Raw genomic sequence first — 19,429 nt, 5'->3', positions numbered from 1 at the left:
GGGACCTGTTAGAAAGTTGTAAAGTGTGGCTGGTATGTGGTTTTCCGGGGTGCTTATCACGAATATCGTGTTAGTTTTGATCAGAGATGATGTCTTTAAGCATTAAGACCAGGTCGGGTCAGGTCAGGTCAGGTCAACCGTTAGGGGTTGTGACGGGTGTTCGTAATATGTTTCAACCGCCTCTGACAGCTTCGTAACATGTTACGAAGGCACCAAAACTACTTTGTAAATGTTCAAATCGTTGTTAAATATGAATTCAGCTCCAAAAATTAGCCTAGAAACATGTAAAACTCGAAAAAGTGAACGGAGGTCACCCGAGGTCACCAAAGGTCAATGACCTGACCCTGACCTGACCTTCAGGTGACCTTGACACCCACCTTAACCCGCGCCCCGCTGGGGGGGGGGCAGAATCTGCCCCTCCCGTTTTTCGCCAATAACTTCTAAACGCGTTACGCCAGCGACGTCAAACTTGCAGTACCTTATCATACATCAATTTGACACATTCCCTAAAAATTTGAGCGAAATCCGTCGGTAAATTTTTGAGAAAATGACGTTTTAGTGACGTCATGTTCGCCATTTTCGCCTAAAAAATCGCAAAATTTCAAAAGCCGCTAACATCTTCATTTTTAAAGGAATCAAGACGTAACAAAAAAGGTTATACGTGATTCCACTTTACTTTGTCTATCAAATGGCTATCTCGGTTTTTTGAAAATTTTGGAATTTGGCCCAATTTTTTTTTAAATGACTTTTTTGGAAAATAATTATAAAATCCAAAATTTTAAGTGCATCGAAAAAAACGGAATATATGTCAGATAGGTGGTCTATGTGCACCTACATACCAATTTTGAGAAAAATCGGTTCAAAAATGTGGGAGTTTCAGTTATTCAAAATTTTATGACGTCACGACACACAACATTTTTGAAAAAATGAATTTTTTGGACGTTCTAGACCTCGTACGGAAACACAAATAGCACCATTCGACTCGCCGTGAAAAACTGCATCAGATAGACACCTTTTTAGGCCTCAACCACCAACTTCAAAATTTGACCTCACTTGACCTGACCTTGACCTGACCTCGACCTGAAATTCATCCAGAGATGGTCCATATCACTAATTGAGTGTGCCTATTGAATTCTATGAATAAAATGACCCATAAAACATGTGTCGCACATGCCCTTTACTATACTTTGTTTTTGGTGACCTGACCTGACCTGACCTGACCTTGACCTTGACCTTTGAATGATATTGTATGCAACGAATATTGTCTTGGTAGCCTAAGAACACGTTTTGGGCAATCAGTCTCAGTCCATTCTTCGGTAATTACGGTGCAAGGCCGATACTGTAGAAACTTGCATTTTGTACCCTTGACCTGACCTTGACCTGACCTCTGACCTACTTAAGCAAAAAAAAATTGAGCTCTTTAGATTCGCCTCGTTGAGAGCTTTCGATTGCCGTTTTCCCCGTCTTTCTACGACCATCGGTTTGGAAGTTAGACAGGGGGGCAGAATCTGCCCCCCCCCCCCCCAGCAGGGCGCGTATGGCTGAATAGCCCAGCGGGGCGCGGGCTAATGTATGGGAGCAACATCAAATCACATGTTTGAACGTTTGAAACCACGAAAAGCTTGCAAACGCGCGGCTAATGCGAGCCGACATACGCCGAATCGCGATTCCGGCCAAACATGGTCTCGGAAAAGAGGTCACAGGTAAAAGGTCATTTGGGTCAGGGTCATGAAATTTTCAGGGTAGGTGTAAAATTGATCAATGCGAGGGTACTAAAAGTTTCGTCGCGATCGGCCGCTTTTTACGCGAGTTATTCGCGAAAAACCTTAGGGGGGTTGCAATTTGCATCAACCCCCCCTGTGCCGGCGAGGGTTAACCCGCGCGGGGCTGGGGGGTAAATTTTACCCCCCCCCCCTCCCTCGCGAATTTTTGCAATATCTCAAAAACGGCGGCGCGCAGCGCCGCCAAACTTTCAGTACCTTTTCTTACATCAATTTGACACGTTCCCTGAAAATTTGAGCGAAATCCTTCGGAAATTTTTTAAGAAAATGACGTTTTTGCGACGTCATGTTCGCCATTTTCGCCTCAAAAACGGCAATATTTCAAACGCCGCTAACATCTTCATTTTTAAGGGAATCAAAACGTAACAAAAAAGGTTATACGTGATTCTACTTTGTCTATCAAATGGCTATCTCGGTTTTTTGAAAATTTTTGATTTTGGCCCAAATTGAAAAAACTGACTTTTTTGGGAAAATAATTATAAAATCCAAAATTTTGCGGGTATCGAAAAAACCGGAATATATGTCAGAGAAGTGGTCCATGTGCACCTACATACCAATTTTTAGAAGAATCATTTCAGAAATGTGGGAGCTATTCAAAATTTTATGACGTCACGACAAACAATTTTTTGAAGAAAAAAAAAATGATTTTTCGGAAGTTCTAGACATCGTACGGAAACAACAATAGCACCATTCGATTCGCCGTGAAATACTGCATCAGATAGACACCTTTTTAGGCCTTAACAACCAACTTCAAAATTTGACCACACTTGACCTGACCTTGACCTGACCTCGACCTGAAATTCATCCAGATGTGGTCCATATCACCTATTGAGTGTGCCTATTGAATTGCATGAATAAAATGACCCATAAAACATGTGTCGCACATGCCCTTTTCTATATTTTGTTTTTGGTGACCTCACCTGACCTGACCTGACCTGGACCTTGACCTTGACCTCTGAATGATATTGTATGCAACGAATATTGTCTTGGTAGCCTAAGAACACGTTTTGGGCAATCAGTCTCAGTCCATGGCTCCATTCTTCGGCAACTACGGTGCAAGGCCGATACTGTAGAAACTTGCAATTTGTACCCTTGACCTGACCTTGACCTTGACCTCAAACTTTAAACTAAGTACATGTTCTCAGTTGGTCGTCATGAGATCTTTCTATTGGCGTTTGAATTTTCCAAATCGGACCATTAGTTCGGGAGATAACAGGGGGGTAAAAATTTACCCCCCCCCCCAGCCCCGCGCGTTCGGCTGGAGACCCCAGCCCCGCGCGTGTTGGGTATGTACCCTAGGTTGATGTATACTTCTGCCGCTACCGTACAATATGTGCACCGGCAAGCTGAGCACCCCCAATCGATTTCATAAAACCCCACCCCTGAGTGCGGTATTAGGTCATTTTCCCCTAATTAGTACTTAGTCGCGTTCTTGCCGTCTTCTATTCAATAGAGCGTGCTCACTGTTCCAGCCACAGGCCAAACCCAGGTAGCCCTAATCACAGGTCACACCTACATACGTGCCCGCCCGAGTGGCTTAAGCTACCCAATGGTGCATGCACCGCTGGAATCGAACACGCCTCATCGAGCCAGGCTACATAATTTCAAAACCGATGAGGCTTCAAGTGCCACAGGACGTCTCCGCAGTATAGAACATTCAATACCACACCGTGAACCACATTATCAATTTGTAGAAACCAAGAGCAAGTGGTGCCCAGCAGTTGGTGCCCAGCAACCCCAGCAGAAGGTGCCTCAGTAATAGGAGAGGTGTGCCCCGTTCCGAGCAGCAGAGGGTCGCCTCGCCCCAGAAAAAAACTGGAGCCCCATAAGAAGAAAAGGGGTGCCTCTGGCAGAAGAGAGACGTTCCCCGCAGTGGAAGGGCGCCCCCACAAGAGTGGCATATCCAGCAAAAGAGAAGTGCCCCTGCAAGAGAGGGGCACCCCACCAAAAGTTGGGCAGAAGTGGGGCGCCTTCAGCAGAATTTGGGGTCGCCCAACAGGAGAGGGCCGCCCTATTCACAGTAGAAAAAAGACTCCTCAGCAGCAAATGGGCGCCCTAACAGAAAAGGTGCACTCGTAGTAGAAGTGGGACGCATCAGGAAGAAGAGGGGCACTTCTAGCAGAAGATGGGCGTCCCAGATAAGTGGGCCGGCTACAGCAAATTGGTCGTTCTTAGAAGGAAGAAATGAGGCGACTTAAGCAAACTGGGTCTCTCCATAATGGATTAGGCGATCCAAGCAGAGGTTGGGCGCCCCCGGGAAGTGAGGCATACCAGCATAAGTGAGACGCTTCCAGAAAAAGGAGGGGGCATCACCGGGAGAAGAAGGACTGCACCAGTAAATGGAGGCCACCTTTTTGCTTATATCTTTTGCTAGGGTAGCGGTGCCCATCTACGACTTTTAACCCGTGCCGTGCTGGTGGTCTGAGTTTCCCGTGTCCTGCTGGGGAGGGGAGGGGGGCAAACTCCCTCGTCTAACTCGGCTCCTGGGCCGCGTAGTGACACGCGATAAGCGGCATTCGAAAGATCGTAAAAAAAAAAACAGGACGAAAACAAAACAGTCATTTTTAGGTCAGGTCGAATGTCAGGTCACCAGAGGTCATCAAAGGTAAAATATTGCCTGTTTCAACATTTTCCCGTTTTCGAAGCAGCGGCACATAACTCGGAAACCAATAGAGCTATAGCGCCGCAGAAAAGCGCATTCGATAGCCCTTTTAAAGGTGTTTCTGCAAGCTGCGCTCAGATTTGACCTCAGGTCAACGGTTTAGCCTTCAGAGGGCAAAAGACTCTAAAAATAGCCTTTTTACGAACAATGTTTTCCTGCAATAACTTTTGACTCAAGAGAGTCTCGACGTTACGTTTGTCAGCATTGCGTTTCTGTCGTCGAGACACGTCGAACAAACTAAAGGTTGACCTTATGAAAGGTAATTTTGAGAATTTGACCTCAGGTTAAGGTCATGACCTGACCGGGAAAGGTCATGCTGCATAGCAGTCGATGCGTATCGTCGAGCTGAACACAGCTGAGGTGTTTTTATCGCTCTAGCTTGAATCTATCAAAAGTTTTTTTTTTTAACTGCTGCGGACCTTTCATGACATGGGATGACCTCTAGGACATAATGAGTGGTCACACTAGGTGCAATGTTCTTATTCAGTGTGTTAATTTTATATGTATCCCAATGCTTGATATTGTCTAGAATGGCGCTCGTCCAAAAAAGATGCCTTTCGGTTTTCTCCCAAAGACTTATATTACCTATACCTACCTACCTAATGGAGACGTCGCACAACTGACCTGACCTTAGGTCACAGATATCGAAATTCCGAGATATACATTTCATGAATAGTGTTGCTTTCATCAATCGCTGAAAGGTTCAAAGCAATCGTTCAGTCGGTATAGCAATGGTAAGCATTTGAACTTTTTCTTAGGCTAGGTCACTTGGCATAACCTGGTGACCTGACCTTCCATCACCCGCGTCAGACATTTTTACAACATGTGCAAAAAAGATGCATGATAAGGTATGCTGAAAATGGCGGCGCTGCGCGCAGCCGTTTTTCAGATATGTGCGAAAAACCTGAGGGGGAGCGCGATAACGCCCCCTAGCACGGCGCGGGCTTTTAGCTCCCGATTTTGACGGTTTGGCGCCCCCTTTGTATTGAGCGCCCCCGGATTGCCAGGTCGCCCCTATTTCGACTTGCCGCCCCCCCCCCTCCCGAAAATTCCTGGATCCGCCCCTGATATTACATATATAGAGAGTCCATGGAAGGGCCTTACTCGGCCGTGGCTGGTAGTGGTGGGTAACTAGCGCCACCTGGCACACTTGGCCGGATTATGCTAATCCTCAACTGTGCCAGATGGCGTTGTGTGTGCACCAGCCGTTATCGGTCACTCCTTGGTCACTCCTGTGAGTCAAGTTGGCTGCCGTCGAAACCTACCAAGTACCAAGATGCGTTACGATAGGTTAACCCGCGCACCGACGGGGGTCTGCGCCAACTTAGTACCGACGGGGGGGGGGGGGGCGGATGACCGCCACCCCCTGAGATCTCGAGAACGAAGCAAGATAGCGACAAGCGGTAAACGGCATCGGATACGCACGGTCAAGATCTACAATTTTTACGAAGGTCATTTTCAGATCAGGTCAAAGATGACGTCACAGGGGTCGAAAAAGTCAAAATGGCGGCGCTAAATATGGAGAGAGTTTTTCTCGAATAACTTTCGAATTAGTCAAGATAGGAACAAACTAAGGGCATCATCGTGATCCTCTCGTCAATCCGCATCGAATGATATATATGTTGACCTCGAAAGGTCAAGGTCAAAGGTTGACCTCAGGTCACGTGACCTCGAGGTCATCATGTATATCATTCGATGCGTCTTGACGAGCTGAACACAATGAGACCATCCACGCGTCTGTATCTTGTTCTTGTACGGAGTTATTGGCCAAAAACCTTTGGTGACCTTTGATGACGTCACATGACCTCACAGCTGCCCAACAGCAAAACAGACCTCAAGGTAGTGAAGGTTGATCGTATATGAAGTCATGTATGGTATATGGGGCCATTCCGACCCGTTTTAGTGGTAAAAACAGGGAGTTGATTTTTCCCCCATTGACTTATAATGGGGAGGTCGCGAAATTGACCTGACCTTAGGTCACCGATATCAAAATTCCGAGATATACAAATTGTAGCTACTAATGACCTAATAACATCCTGCGACTTTCAAAGGCCTCCGACATCTACTGTAGCTCCGGCACGGTGACAAAGTTGCAAAAAAGTGACTTGAGGTTGGGTCATTCAAAGTGACCTGGTGACCTGACCTTGAAAGGTAGGAGGTTCAAACTTGCACACCATGTGTAAAATTGATAAGGGAATAGTCATACCAAATTTCGCGGCGCTACGCGCCGCGGTTTTCCCGCTATTCGCGAAAAACCTCAGGGGGGGGGCGGATATCCGCCCCCCCGTCGGTGCGCGGGTTAAATGTGACACGGGAGGCATTTCCTTACAGCGACAACACTTATAAAAGATAATTCGCACATTGTACCCACACTGGACCCTGGACCCACCCGTTTTCCACATATATGTGGAAAACGACCGTGGACATGAGACAGTGAAACCCGAACCATGCGTCGAGCCGTCTCCATAAACCTCGGGCTCCACGAAATATGCCGTCGAATTATACAGCGGCGCAGGTAGTCTGATCGCTTGATGACATGCCTACAATGTGCCGTGCCCGTGTCAGTGTGGACTGTGGACGGATGCCACACCCCCGGCCCAAGGTCCCGGCGCCGGCCAGGCCTCCGGGACGGGGCAGCTGGCCGCGCTCCCATCACTGCTGCCGTCGCCGCTGCGGGAACGGACGCCGGGCTGGGTCCGCTCAGATCCGTCCCGCCCCCGGACCGCGATGGCCGTCCGGCAGAGTCCGCTGCTGGTGCCGCTGGCGCTGCTGGTGCTGGTCTGGGGCCAGCCGCCTGTTGACGCCGTCCTGCCGCCCTCGTTTCGCATAGAGCAGACGAGCGACTCGTTCCGACTGCTCCTTCAGGACGACCTGCTCGTGAGTGAGGCGTGGACGAGACAGGGTAACGATGCAAAATGTAAACCGTTACAACTTTGGTAGGGACCCAAAAGTTTAGAGCAAAGCACTATTTGCTTAGTTGCAAAGACACGGATATCGTTTATGGAAGCTATAGAAATGTTGCATAAAAATAATATACATTTTACTCATCATCGTGTTATGTCGAGCAAAATCGTCAAAATTTACTATATTTCGCTCCGGGGGCCTGCATAGGGCGTCTTTGGCCACACTCGCCAGTTTTCTTTTGAGTGTGAAAAGAAAACCGAAGTGCGCAGCGAAACGAAACTTGGTAGGTAGAGCTTTTGATGCATCACTTTCGCACCGTGTGTGATTTTTTTTACATCAGGTCGCTTAATTAGGTCACAAGGTCAAGATGACTGACTATGCCTCTAAAAGCACTGTGATTTCGTCATTCGTACAACTTATTCATGTAGGTTTGAAACTCGGGTAGGTACACTCGGGGGCAGATTGATGTTCCACAACTCTTTATCCACCGGGTTCCTATGGCTCAGCATTGGCAGCAGCCGCCTGGTAACGGTAGACTGTGCCGCTTCACTTACTTGTCAAGCGGCACAGCCTACCCACACCGTATGACACCGGTCTGGGTCGGTGGCTGGAAGGCGATGTGGGCCGCCTGTGACGTCAGCGCAGCGGTGAGGACCGAGCCCGGGGGCATGGCTCGGGTCGGCGCGGCGCGGCGGCTGGCGAGGGCTGGGGAGTGAGGTGGGGTGAGAGGGTGGAAGCATGGACCATCGCGCCGCGCGGCTGAGCGAGTGTAGTTGACTTTCGCGTCTCAAGGCGGCAATTATTCTACCTAACAATTGCGCTAAAGCAGTTGTTGAAATATCCTATGCCCAAGACAGCGCCTATCGTCATACTTGCCATGAGCATTACGACACACTTTAACGTGGCATTTGGACAGCCGATAGAATTTATATCACACGTGCATCGAGTTGCGGAGCTACATTGTTTATAACAGACAAGAGGTATTTATTAAGGCCTTGATTGAGCTTATTGGTGTCTATTATTTCGCACAGCAATCGTCCAGAGACGTGGGAACTGCAGTTTTTGGATAGCGCGGCAGCCAACGCCCCAACTTTAAACAAATTTTACTGTTCCTTTAACCCTCGCCCGTAAACGGCGATCTGCCACCTTCGCCCATGCAGGGGGGGGGGTTGGTGCGACCCCCCCCCTTGGCGTTTGAAAACGGAGCGTCGTAGAGCTTAGCGGAAAATACCAACGGATTGCTCTCGCCGAGATCTCGCGATTGGTGGTATATTTTTTGGTCCTAGGTCAACATTTGACCTACTTTTGACCGGTCAAAGGTCAAATTTTTCGGAAAAATAGACTTTTTCAACTTTCCGCGGCGATTGCGGCAAAACGGTGGGAGATATCGACTTGAAACCTTCAGTATCGTGTTCCTTGATCAATTCTCTATCGTTTGGTATGTATTTCGTTTCCCTAGCTCTAAAAATGGCGCGTTGGGAGCGCCGGAAGTCGGCAAGGTCACAGTCGGCGGCAGAAATTCGAAAAATCAAAATTTAAATTTTTGAAATCTGATTGTAATTTTGGATTTGGGAGGTCCATTTGCTCCCTATAGAAGCTAATATTGCTGCATATTCCCATCGAGGTGACAAGAATTAGCAAAATAGTGGTTCGGGCGCTTTTCAAAAATAGTACCGGACGCTGTTCCTCTTGTGACGTCATAGCTCCGTGACCTGACCTGACCCGGTCAAGTTTCTTATACCATATGATAGCCAATACTTGCCCCAACATGCATGGGAAGTTTCATCACGATCCATCAACCGATGTCCGTACCACCGGCAGGAAACCTCGGGCGTTGGCACTCAGTTTGTGAAAATCCGGCCGGAGGCTGTTCCCTTTGTGACGTCATAACTCCGTGACCTGACATGACCCGGTCAAATTTTTTTTATCAAAAGATGCGCAAGGTTTGCCCCATAAGGTACCCAAAATTTGGCGGCGCTGCGCGCCGCCGTTTTTGCACTATTTCCGAAAAACCTCAGGGGGGGGGGGTTGCACCAACCCCCCCCCTACATGGGCGAGGGTTAATGTGTGATCGCAGCCACCAATAGCAAACCGTTTCAACTAGGAGCAAATAAGTTGCGCACCTGGGACAGTTCGAACCGGGCTTCTCCGACCGGTCACCCTACGACGCTATAGCGTGCATCCACTGAGCTACCGAGACCAGCGACTACCCGCCGCGGTCAAACGCGATGAAATGTCACAAAACTGTCATTGGCGGTCAGCGGGTGAATGTCATTTTGTTTTGTGCTGACGGGGACCATTTCCGGTAGCTCAGTGGATGAACGCTCGTATCGTGAGCTGACCGGTGGGGGAAGCCCGGTTCGAAGTTCGAACCCCCCTGAGTGTCCGACTTTTTGGCTCCTGGTTGGAACGGTTTGCTATTGGTGGCTGCGACCTCATATAAGAGGAACAGTAATAATCGCTTTAAATTGGGGCGTTAGCTGCCGCACTATACCCATACCCCTAGTTCCCACGTAGACGATTGCCTTGCGAAACAATAGACACCAATCTGCTCAATCAAGGCCTCAATACTAACATGTTATGCAAAATATAGCTCCGCACCTCGATGCACGGGTGACAAGTTCTATCGGCTGTCCCATTGCCACGCTTTAAGTGCTTCGTAATACGCATGGCAAGTAAATGATAGGCGCTGTCTTGGGCATAGGGCATTTTAACAAATGCTTTAGCGCTTGCAATTGATAGGTAGAATAATTGGCAAATGGAGACGCGAAAGTTAACTACGCTCGCCCAGCCGCGCGATGGTCCATGCTTCCACCCCACCTCACTCCCCAGCCCTCGCCAGCCGGCCGCCGCGCTGCGCCGCCCAGAGCCATGCCTCCGGGCCCGGCCCTCACCGCTGCGCTGACGTCACAGGCGGCCCACATCACCTTTCAGACACCGACCCAGACCAGTGTCATACGGTGTGGGTAGGCTGTGCCGCTTGACAAGTAAGTGAAGCGGCACAGTCTACCGTTACCAGGCGGCTGCTGCCAATGCTGAGCCATAGGAACCCGGTGGATAAAGAGTTGTGGAACATCAATCTGCCCCCGAGTGTACCAGTAGGGCGGCGGAACACCTTCAATTAAGAGGAGGGGGGGGGGGGGGCACTGCCGACTTTTGGTCCCATTCTTTCCATGCAACGCCCATAGGGCTAATGTTAAAATGCAAAAATCAAAGGGGGCACGCCGCATTAGCGTCGCCAGGGGGGGGGGGGCAAGCGGGGCAGCTTGCCCCCCCCCCCCAACCTCGGACCGGGCACCCCCTGAGATCGATACAGATCCGATGAGATTTTGGAGTCGGGGAAAAAATGGGGGTACCTTTCTGAGAATGCCTGTGAGGTTAGACTCGGTTGGAGCGTGCAGTTCAACCAGAGTCTGACTCGCAGCCGCCAAAATCTTAAAGACTCCGAGTCCAGAGTCTGGACTCCAGACTCGGAAATGTCAATGCTGTGATTCATTCCATGTTCCTAGTTCGTTCTTTATTACATTTTACAGCTGATTTTCATAAGTTTTGGAGTGCTGACACAATTTTCGTTCAAAGCGTGAAACGAAATCTTCGGGGCCTTTCTCAACCCTCGTCAAATGTCTGCGACGGGCTCAAGTACCGTACAAGTGTCGCAGGGCTCAAGGCTCCTAAGGAGCTCCATTGAGCCCTAAAGAAGCTTTCAGGGGGCCCAAACCGGCCTCTGAAAGTCCCACTAGTGTCCATGTTCTCTGAGGTCCCATACAGGGAAGTCCCAAACCTATCTCTAAGGGATCCCTTGCCGCTATGCCGTTCGTAACTTTGGTTCCGTTTAACAGTTTTTGTTCGCGTTTGCAGCGCTTCCCTTCACACGAAAAACGAGAAACTTTTGTTAACACTCGAGTGATCAAAACACTTCCTTTCACTGGAGCAAAGATGAATTACTTCCGATTCACACTTCCAAAATTCACTCTCCACCGAATGCCCAACTTAGCTGCGATCGGCGGCTGGGATAATACTTATGCATTTCACGCAAAACCTCTGCATGCGTGCGTGAATGGAGGTTTTAGCAGGGTGATCCGATTAAATGGAGCGTTTTCACCTTTCTGGGTAATGATCATGAGCGTCGAGCGTCTACACAGCGGCCCTCTGCAGTGCGTCAGCAATCGCAGCCACTATATGCTATGATCCTGCCAGTCGTTTACCTATGTCATGAAATTTCAAAATTTCGAAATTTTCAGTAAAAGTTACATGCCATAGCTAGAAGGAAACCTTTGTCACCATCGGATTCCTCGCACCATTGCGCGTCGAATGATATGTAAAACGAGTGAGTTAAGACTGGGGAAAGGCAAGTTTTAACATTAAAGTTGATTTTGCCCCCCCCCCCACCAAAAATCTCTGGCGACGCCTATGGGGCACGGTGCCCCGGCGCCCTCCCCGTTCCGCCGCCTATGGTAGGTGCTACCTATTGCATGAATAAATACCTAATCACCAATAATTGATATATCCCAGAATTCTGATATCGGTGACCTAAAGTCACGTCAATTTTGCGACCTCATCATTAAACTTAACCCTCGCATGTGTAGGGGGGGTCGGATGGACCCCCCCCATGGTTTTTCGCGAATAACTCGCGTAAAAAGCGGCCGATCGCGACGAAACTTTCAGTACCCTCGCATTGATCAATTTTACACCTACCCTGAAAATTTCATGACCCTGACCCAAATGACCTTTGACCTGTGACCTCTTTTCCGAGACCATGTTTGGCCGGAATCGCGATTTCGCGTATGTCGGCTCGCACTAGCCGCGTGTTTGCAAGCTTTTCGTGGTTTCAAACGTTCAAACATGTGATTTGATGTTACTCCCGTGTGTGTCAAGGTCACCTGAAGGTCAGGTCAGGTCATTGACCTTTGGTGACCTCGGGTGACCTCGGGTCACTTTTTCGAGTTTTACATGTTTCTAGGCTAGTTTTTGGAGCTGAATTCGAATTTAGCAACCATTTGAACATTTACGAAGTAGTTTTGGTGACTTCGTAACATGTTACGAAGCTGTCAGAGGCGGTTGACACGTACTACGAATACCCGTCACGACGCCTACTGGTTGACCTGACCTGACCTGACCCGACCTGGTCTAAATGCTTCAAGACATCATCTGTGATCAAAACTAACATGATATTCGTGATCAGCACCCCGAAAAACCCCTTAGCAGCCACACTTTACGACTTTCTAACAGGTCCCGATTTTCCCGACTTTGGGTCATTGACCTGACCTGGAAGGTCAACCAATGACCTAGGACCTTAAAATTGGGTATCATCGGCTTCCTCTCGTCACGGGCAACACGCTCGTTTTTTCCGCGAAGCTCTAGCTCGATCAGGGGCCAAACGGCAAGGGGGGGTCCAACCGACCCACCCCCCCTACACATTAGAAGCTGGCAAACGCCGCACACATGCGAGGGTTAAGACAATTGGAGAACAATTTACCACTCTTCTTTTCGACGAGTCTTGCTAAACATTCTCAAAGATCAGGGTGAGCATGACACAATGGATCGGAAAAATGCAAACGTGACTCATAATTATGTCCCTGAGATCCTTACCTTTATGAGATCCTAAAATATTTTCAGCAGTTTTTGAAGAAAAAAAACCCTAAGCTAGATACATGTTAGAGCGATGAAAATACCTTAGATGTCCTTATCCCAACGATACGTATCGACTGATGTGCAATGTGACCTTTTCTGTGAGCCTCAAATTTTGATGTTGACCTTTTTAGGCTAACTTAGGGGAGAGTGGGGTGGGTTGTATCAGTTTTTACTCCGAGACCCATAACCTCGTAACTATCCGTGATAAACTCATTATTTCCATACTATCTCCTTCCTTGATTCTTCTGCTTGTTTGTGCAAAGTAACTTTTCCGCTACCTCTGCTAGTTTTTCTTCTACGGTCTGCCGAATAGAGCAATGTTTTTGATACAACTTGCCCCATGGCTTGGGTGAGTTGTATCACATGGTGGGGTAATTTGTATCACTGTTTCACGTTTCAGGGAGTGTGTTTGCTACTGGTTTTGAACATAACAACAACATTAAATGGGGTTAATACAATGTTTATGCTCAAAGGCTTCACTTTTATTAGACCAAACTTAGGTCGATCCGAACGAAACATCGAAACGAACGAAACATCAACAGACTACACGCAAAAGTGACCCGTTAAGAGCAAAGCAGCCAACACATTGTGCCGAAATGGAACGAGTATTGACTAGCTACCTACAAACGCGAGCCAGGGCTTAGCTTTCGCGATCAAAAGTAACATACCCATGCGTACATACATACATACATGTTACAACATACCCCACCCGGCTCTGATACAACATGTACCTCGCCGCCATCTTGGATAAAACATCCTCGTGCTCAAAAACAGCGGACAGCTGGAGAAATCCATTTTCACTCACGCAGCCTTAGAACCTACCCTCACCACCGCTACGGAGATCTTTCAAATTCGTGCACATCTAAATGCCCAAAGCACACATTTTCCTGCAACCTATTTTTTTAGAATGACATTAAAAAAACATAAAATCGGCTCTCACCTCGAGACGCGTCCACCCAGCCACACGACAGAACAGGGAAAGATGGCGCCCGGAAAACCTCGTCGACTGGTCGTGTCACGAGCGCTACCTATTGGATAACTTTGGCACAATTCGCCCTGATACAACTTGGACATGATACAACTCACCCCGCTCTCCCCTATAGTTCATTTGACGCGTCTCAAAGAGTGAAACACTATGCGGTGTCAAAAGTTATGCATTGCAGAAAACATGTTATCAGCAAGAACGTCCGAATTTAAGAGTTATTGCCCTTTGGCTGGAGGCTAAACCGTTGACCCTAGCCAAATTTCAGCTCATTACTCAGGAAGTTTTTTTGTAAGGTCTACATATATCGAATGCGCTCTTTCACGGCGCTGTAGCTTAATTCGTCCCAGAGTTATTTACCGCTTTGGAAATACAAAACAAAAAATAGGTATATATAAAACAAAAATAATATAAAAATAACAAAATTAGGAAGTTTCCCTTTATAATTTTGCTTTCGGTGACCTTCATTGACTTCAGCGATGAGCTGAACGGAAAAAAAACTGTATAATTCTAAAAGATCTTATAACGGGTTATTAATTAACTTACTTCTTTCCGCGTATTTCTATCTTAATTTGTTTCCGAGATAATCGTGTATGGCCAAATACGCCCATCACCACCATGACGAAGTTGGCTGAGACCTTAGGGCGCGGATTAAGATCACGTTATAAATTTTCAGATCAATAGGTATTTGATATTAATTATTAACCCAATAAACGGTGACTGAGAGTGTAAAGTACGCTTTTTGACCGATAGGCACCCAGCTATTCCATTGAATGTAAGAAGAGTTCACCAAAAAATGTGTGACAATAGGCCGCATATAAATCCATGATGAGATAAAAGTTTTATACCGACATCGTGTCAGTTGTCCTGATTAATCGGTAAGTTTCAAAGCGACCATTCAATCGGTGTAGTCACTGACAAGTCTCAGTCATTAAGTCAGTTAAGCCGGTATACCTACCATTAGCAAAATATGCCTACCTACATATCCTCTATGTACGGACCAGCATATATGCATTACACAATGTTTTCCTTTACCTACATCAGCTGCCACTCTGCGTTAGATACGTGGAAATGTCTCTGATATGCTCGTTATCGTCTGCCTAGCACTTGCTGCTTCTCACACTAATAGCAGCGTTTACACCCGATAAGTTATCCGAAAAATTCACGACTTAACATATTTAGTTATGATAATTATTTACCACCAAGCTCAGTTCGCTCCACATTTCCATTCATTGCCATGTAACGCCGTAAGTCGTATAGGCATCAAGTCGTATAGGGCATCCCTCACCCTGATGGGGGAGGAGTTAAATGCCCCCATAGCTTTTCGGCATTTATATCGACAGCGCGTAGTGCCATCATTCGTTTTAACCCTCGCCGGCCGAGGGGGGGGGGGGCGGGTGCCGCCCCCCCCATAGGGTTTTTTCGCGATAGCTCCGAACACGCTGGCGATAGAGAGCTGAAACTTGGCATACCTGACTTTTTATCCAAGCCGGATCTTTTGACACCAACCGCATTTTTGGGTCAGGTCAGGTCACTGACCTATGACGTCATAAGTGAACATCTGCACGGTCTTCAGATGTCGCAACTTCGCAACGCCCTCACTGCCAGAGGAGATGTCACAGGGAAATGAAACTTGCAGGATCTAGTATCCATTATGAGTCCCACAACTTGCATATCTCGGATTTTTCCTAAAGGTCATATGAGGTCAGGTCATTTTCGTGACCTCACCATTATAAGTCAATGGGGAAAAATTCAAACTGCTATTCTGGCGCCGGGAACGATCTCCAACTATCTCAAGCACACAGAATCGTGATTTGATGCACTCCTTGCAAGGTTAGATGCGTCACTTTTGCAATGTTGACCTTGCGTGACGTCATTTATGACGTCATCAAGGTCAAATTAGTTTTTCGTCAATAACTCTTGATCAAATTGAGCTAGCGAGTCGGGAAAGGCACCAATGGACTCAGGAAGGCCTGCCGAATCGAATGATATGCGACATAACCTCTTTCGACCAACTTCGTGACCTGGGGGTGCTGACCTGACCTTGACCTGAGGTCAACACCCCAAGTTGACCTGACCCGGACAAAAAGTATATCATTCGACGCGCCTGAGCGAGGCAAACACGATGCTGCCAAAATCGGCGCCCTGCGGCCGTTTTTTGCGAAGTTATTCACCAAAAACTGAACCGTACCCTGGGGCACTTGACCTGACCTCAGAGGTCACCCGTTGACCTAGAACCTTAAAATCGGGTACCAATCTCTGCGTCTCGTAACGGCGCACACGCTCGTTTTTTCCGCGACGCGCTAGCTCCACCAGGGGCGAAACGGCGAGGGGGGGTCGTACCCGCCCCCCCCCCCTCGGCCGGCGCGTATGTAAAAAACCAATAGGTCCGGCGAGGGTTAATCAGGGCTTATAACACCTACCTATCCTGTCTACATATCCAGGTCTTCTTAGGCCATGTCTCCAGGATGGTCACCTAGCTGGTCCCTGGTCGACGGCTGGTACCTAACTGGGGCCACCTAACTGGGGACCAGCTAGGTGACCTAGCGTCGCAGAGCCGCGATTGCACTGAGGGCGTTACGAAATGCGAAGTTGCGAGTGCGACATCTGAGGACTGTGCATAAATTCACTTATGACGTCATAGGTCAGTGACCAGACCTGACCTGAAAATGAAGTTGGTGTCACAAGATCCGGCTTGAAACAATGGCCAGGTATGCCAAGTTTCAACTTCCTATCTCCGGCGTGTTCGGAGCTATCGCGGTAAAAAAAAAAACTATGGAGGGCGACAATCCCTCAGCCGGCGAGGGTAAAAATCAAGACCAATGCTTTTTGTGACGAACACAAAACTCAACAGCCTATTTACAAAGCGTCGATACTGCATCCGCACTGCCTATACCTGTATGTACCGTGAGTGTGCGTTTTGTTCACAGTTGGTTGACCATGGGCCGGGTCATGCAGCCGTCGTCCTGGGCACGGGAACCACCACCTTCAAGGAGACGACCGGCAACTTCATCATCAACGACACGATCACGGAGCGTCTGCCGCTGAGCTCCTTCTCCGTCTCCGCGGAGAGCGAGTCGGCGGCCACGGTGACGCTGTGGTCCTCCACGGACGCCGAAAGCACCGTCACCCTGCGCTTCAGCACGTCCGCAGACTCGGTGCTGATCGGCGGCGGCGCCGCGCGCCCGGAGCGCTTCGACCGGCTGTGGCTGCGGCTGCACGCCGAACCCGACGAGACCGTGTTCGGCGGCGGAGAGCAGTACACCTTCTTCAACCTGCGCGGCCGCGACTATCCCGTGTGGACGCGCGAGCAGGGCATCCTGCGCGACCCGGACAACCCGCTCACCGACATCATCAGTCTGGACGGCGGCGCCGGCGGCGACTACCACACCACCTACTGGCCCGAGGCCAGCTTCCTCTCCTCGCGGGGCTATTATTTCCGCAGCGTGACGCACGAGTACGGCGCGCTGCAGTTCAGCTCGGAGGAGCGTCACGAGCTGTACACCCAGTCGGCCGGCGCGCTGGACGTCCGTGTGGCGGCCGGCTCCCCGCTGCAGCTGGTCCAGTGGGCCAACACGGGCCGCCAGCTGCTGCCCGACTGGGCCTCCGAGGGCGTCATCCTCGGCCTCGAGGGCGGCACCGAGTTCATGATGCAGCGCTACCAGCAGGCGCGAGACGCCGGCATCAAGGTGGCCGGCATCTGGATCCAGGACTGGTCCGGTATCGTCAACACCGCCTTCGGCGAGCGCGTGTTCTGGAACTGGCGCTGGAACGAGACGCACTACCCGGGCCTGGACACGGTCATCCAGACCCTGAAGGCCGACGGCGTCCGGCTCCTCGCCTACATCAACCCCTACCTCAACATTGACGGCGACATCTACCAGAACAACAAGGACATGGGCTACTTCCTCACGGACGCTAGCGGCGCCGAGTACGTGCAGGACTTTGGCGGCTTCAGCTGCGTCACGGTCGACCTGCTTTCAGAGCCGGCGTCGGCCTGGTACGAGCAGCTGATCCGCACCAATATGCTCGACCTGGGCATCTCCGGGTGGATGGCCGACTTTGCCGAGTACGTGCCCGTGGACGCGGTGTCTGCGGGCGCTGCGGCGCTCAGCTCGCCGGCGGCTCTGCACAACACGTTCCCGGCGCTCTGGGGCCGCGCCAACCGGCGTGCCGTCACAGCCGCCGGAAAGGAGGACGACACGCTCTTCTTCGTGCGCTCCGGCAACACGGAGCAGGCGCAGCACGCCGCCATGACTTGGTCGGGCGACCAGAACGTCGACTGGACCACCACCGACGGCCTCGTCACCACCGTCGTGTCGGCGCTTTCGCTCGCTATCGCCGGCTGCGGACTGAACCACTTCGACATCGGCGGCTACACCACGCAGCGGCCGTTCTTCGTGCGCTCCGAGGAGCTCCTGCTGCGCTCGGCTGAGTATGCCGTCTTCACGCCCGTCATGCGCACCCACGAGGGAAACCGGCCCGACGCCAACGTTCAGTGGTACTCCAACGAGCGCATCTTGGCGGCGTTCGCCCGGCTCTCTCGTCAGTTCGCCGCGCTGGCGCCATACACGCGCGCTGCCCTAGCCGAGTACGGAGAGTCACACACGCCTCTGCAGCGACCGACGTTCCTGCACTACCCGAATGAGCTGAGCGGGTACACCAACCTGACCGGCTACCAGTACCTGTACGGCCGCGACCTGCTCGTGGCGCCCGTGTACGAGGAGGGCGCGCAGAGTCGCCGCCTGCGCCTGCCCGAGGACAGCTGGGTGCACCTCTGGACCGGGGAGCAGTGGCAGGGGCCACAGGAGGTGACCGTGGACGCCCCTCTCGGCCAGCCGCCCGTCTTCTACCGGGCCGACTCAGAGTGGGTCGAGCTCTTCAAGCAGATCAGTCAGATTACCGAGTAGCGTGAAACCGCGGGCACCGGCGCCGATCGAACGGCTCGAGGTTTCGTGCCCAACAAGGTTAGAGAAGACTGAGCAAGAGCAGGTCCGAGCGGCGACCGAATTTTACTTATTTATTTATTGCGGTTTAAGCCGAGTGACGACAGAGCTTTGGATTGGTGGGCACTGGGCGCCAAAAACCGGCTAAGTGACTTCTCCTTGGCCAGTAGCTAAGAGGCGAGTCGCGTAGTGGTCCCTAGCTACGTGGCTAGATATGCTGCTCAATGGATGCGTGCAAAACGTGCGTATTGACCTCTAAACGTATTTGACCTCTCATTGGTCAAACAGCAACTATGTAATGTAGCCGCGTATCTGTGCCCGACTCATAGACAACTAATGAGGGCTTGCGCTGAATGTAAGCTGCTTGCATTCGTAATATCGACTGTTGGTGATATCGAATAATAAGAACATCATACTCCAATCGTTGTAGTAGTTGAAATCGAAGCACGCGAAGTCGGCCCAGTTCTCTCATAATGCTTGTCCATACAATCCCCATGACATCGATTCGGACGTTCAGTGGTTA

At 50.0% G+C, this 19,429-nt stretch overlaps 1 protein-coding gene across 1 annotated transcript; it reads left to right on the top strand.

The window, feature by feature from the left end:
* Nucleotides 1–7,103: 7,103 nt before the first annotated feature.
* Nucleotides 7,104–19,327, top strand: LOC122368831 (sulfoquinovosidase-like). Its single transcript, XM_043343095.1, has 2 exons — nucleotides 7,104–7,320; nucleotides 16,891–19,327. Exons 1-2 carry the CDS (start codon nucleotides 7,171–7,173, stop codon nucleotides 18,868–18,870), a joined length of 2,130 nt encoding a protein of 709 aa, XP_043199030.1. The 5' UTR covers nucleotides 7,104–7,170; the 3' UTR covers nucleotides 18,871–19,327.
* The last annotated feature ends 102 nt before the right edge of the window (nucleotides 19,328–19,429 follow it).

Source organism: Amphibalanus amphitrite, unplaced genomic scaffold (genome assembly GCF_019059575.1).
Source record: "Amphibalanus amphitrite isolate SeventyFive unplaced genomic scaffold, NRLGWU_Aamphi_draft 000980F_arrow, whole genome shotgun sequence".
Classification (NCBI taxonomy): Eukaryota; Metazoa; Arthropoda; class Thecostraca; order Balanomorpha; family Balanidae; genus Amphibalanus; species Amphibalanus amphitrite.
This window is presented reverse-complemented; position numbering and strand designations above follow the sequence as displayed.

Excerpts from the sequence above, each read along its gene's own strand:
- LOC122368831 (XM_043343095.1), top strand. The coding sequence starts at position 7,171 with ATGGCCGTCCGGCAGAGTCCGCTGCTGGTGCCGCTGGCGCTGCTGGTG. Across the intron at positions 7,321-16,890 it reads TCCTTCAGGACGACCTGCTC|TTGGTTGACCATGGGCCGGG; the intron begins GTGAGTGAGGCG and ends TTTTGTTCACAG.